The 1,028-nt window shown below is 49.6% G+C and overlaps 1 protein-coding gene across 1 annotated transcript; it reads left to right on the forward strand.

Moving 5' to 3' along the window:
- The first annotated feature begins 116 nt into the window (after nt 1-116).
- On the forward strand, nt 117-420 carry LOC112616972 (putative HIG1 domain family member 2B). Its single transcript, XM_025373712.1, is given in 2 exon segments — nt 117-187; nt 189-420. Coding segments are annotated over 2 exon segments (303 nt in total).
- The last annotated feature ends 608 nt before the right edge of the window (nt 421-1,028 follow it).

Here is a 1,028-nt window from a genome sequence, read left to right on the forward strand (position 1 = left end):
GTTTCAGTAAGCTAAGGTTGCACCACTGCACTCCAGCCTGGGCTACAGAGCGAGACTCCGTCTCAAAAAAGAAAAAAAAAAAAAAAAGGATTTTCTCCTGCAGCTGTGGCCCGGGTATGGCGACTTCAGGCTCTGTGACTCTGGAGGCCCCCTCTGAATCATCCAAGCCTCCCGTCATTGAGGGGTTAGCCCACTGTTTACAGCAATCCAGAGGGTTTCAAGGAAAGGTTCCTTCGCAAGGCGCGCGAGAACACGGTGGTACCCATAGGTTGCCTGGGCACGGCGGCCGCCCTCACCAAAGGCCTCTACTGCTTCCACCAGGGCAACAGCCAGTGCTTACAGCTCAAGATGCGTGCCCGGATCGCCGCCCAGGGCTTCACCGTCGCAGCCATCTTGCTGGGTCTAGCTGCCCCACTATGAAGTCTCGACCCTGAGCCCAGGGTCTTGAAACCTCTGCAGAAATCATTCCGAAATCCAGGAGCAACCAGTGGCCCTACCATGGGACTTACTCCCTCCTCTCCTTTGAGAGGTCCCTTTGTCGTTGGGGGAGGAAGTGACCCTTTGTGTAACCGTAACTGAAAGATTTTTTCAAAAATCCCAGATTTTGTTGTTTGAATGTTACATACTTCTATTTGTGCCACATCTCCCCTCCGCTCCCCTGCTTAATAAACTCTAAAAAAAAAAAAAAAAGTAAAAAATTACATACATACTGTATGTAATCTTTTAGGATTGCTTTTATTAACTAGGCATATTCGTATGGGAAGGGGGATTTTTTTTTTTTTTTTTTTCTTTTTTGAGATGGAGTCTCCCCCTGTCGCCCAGGCTGAAGTGCAATGGCAAAATGTAGGCTCACTGCAACCTCTGCCTCCCGGATTCAAGCAATTCTCCTGCCTCAGTCTCCCAAGAAGCTGGGATTACAGACACGCAGCATCACCCCCGGCTAATTTTTTGTATCTTTAGTAGAGATGGGGTTTCACCACGTTGGCCAGGCTGGTCTCGAACTCCTGACCTCATGATCCACCCACCTC

This window comes from Theropithecus gelada, unplaced genomic scaffold (genome assembly GCF_003255815.1).
Source record: "Theropithecus gelada isolate Dixy unplaced genomic scaffold, Tgel_1.0 HiC_scaffold_15319, whole genome shotgun sequence".
NCBI lineage: Eukaryota > Metazoa > Chordata > Mammalia > Primates > Cercopithecidae > Theropithecus > Theropithecus gelada.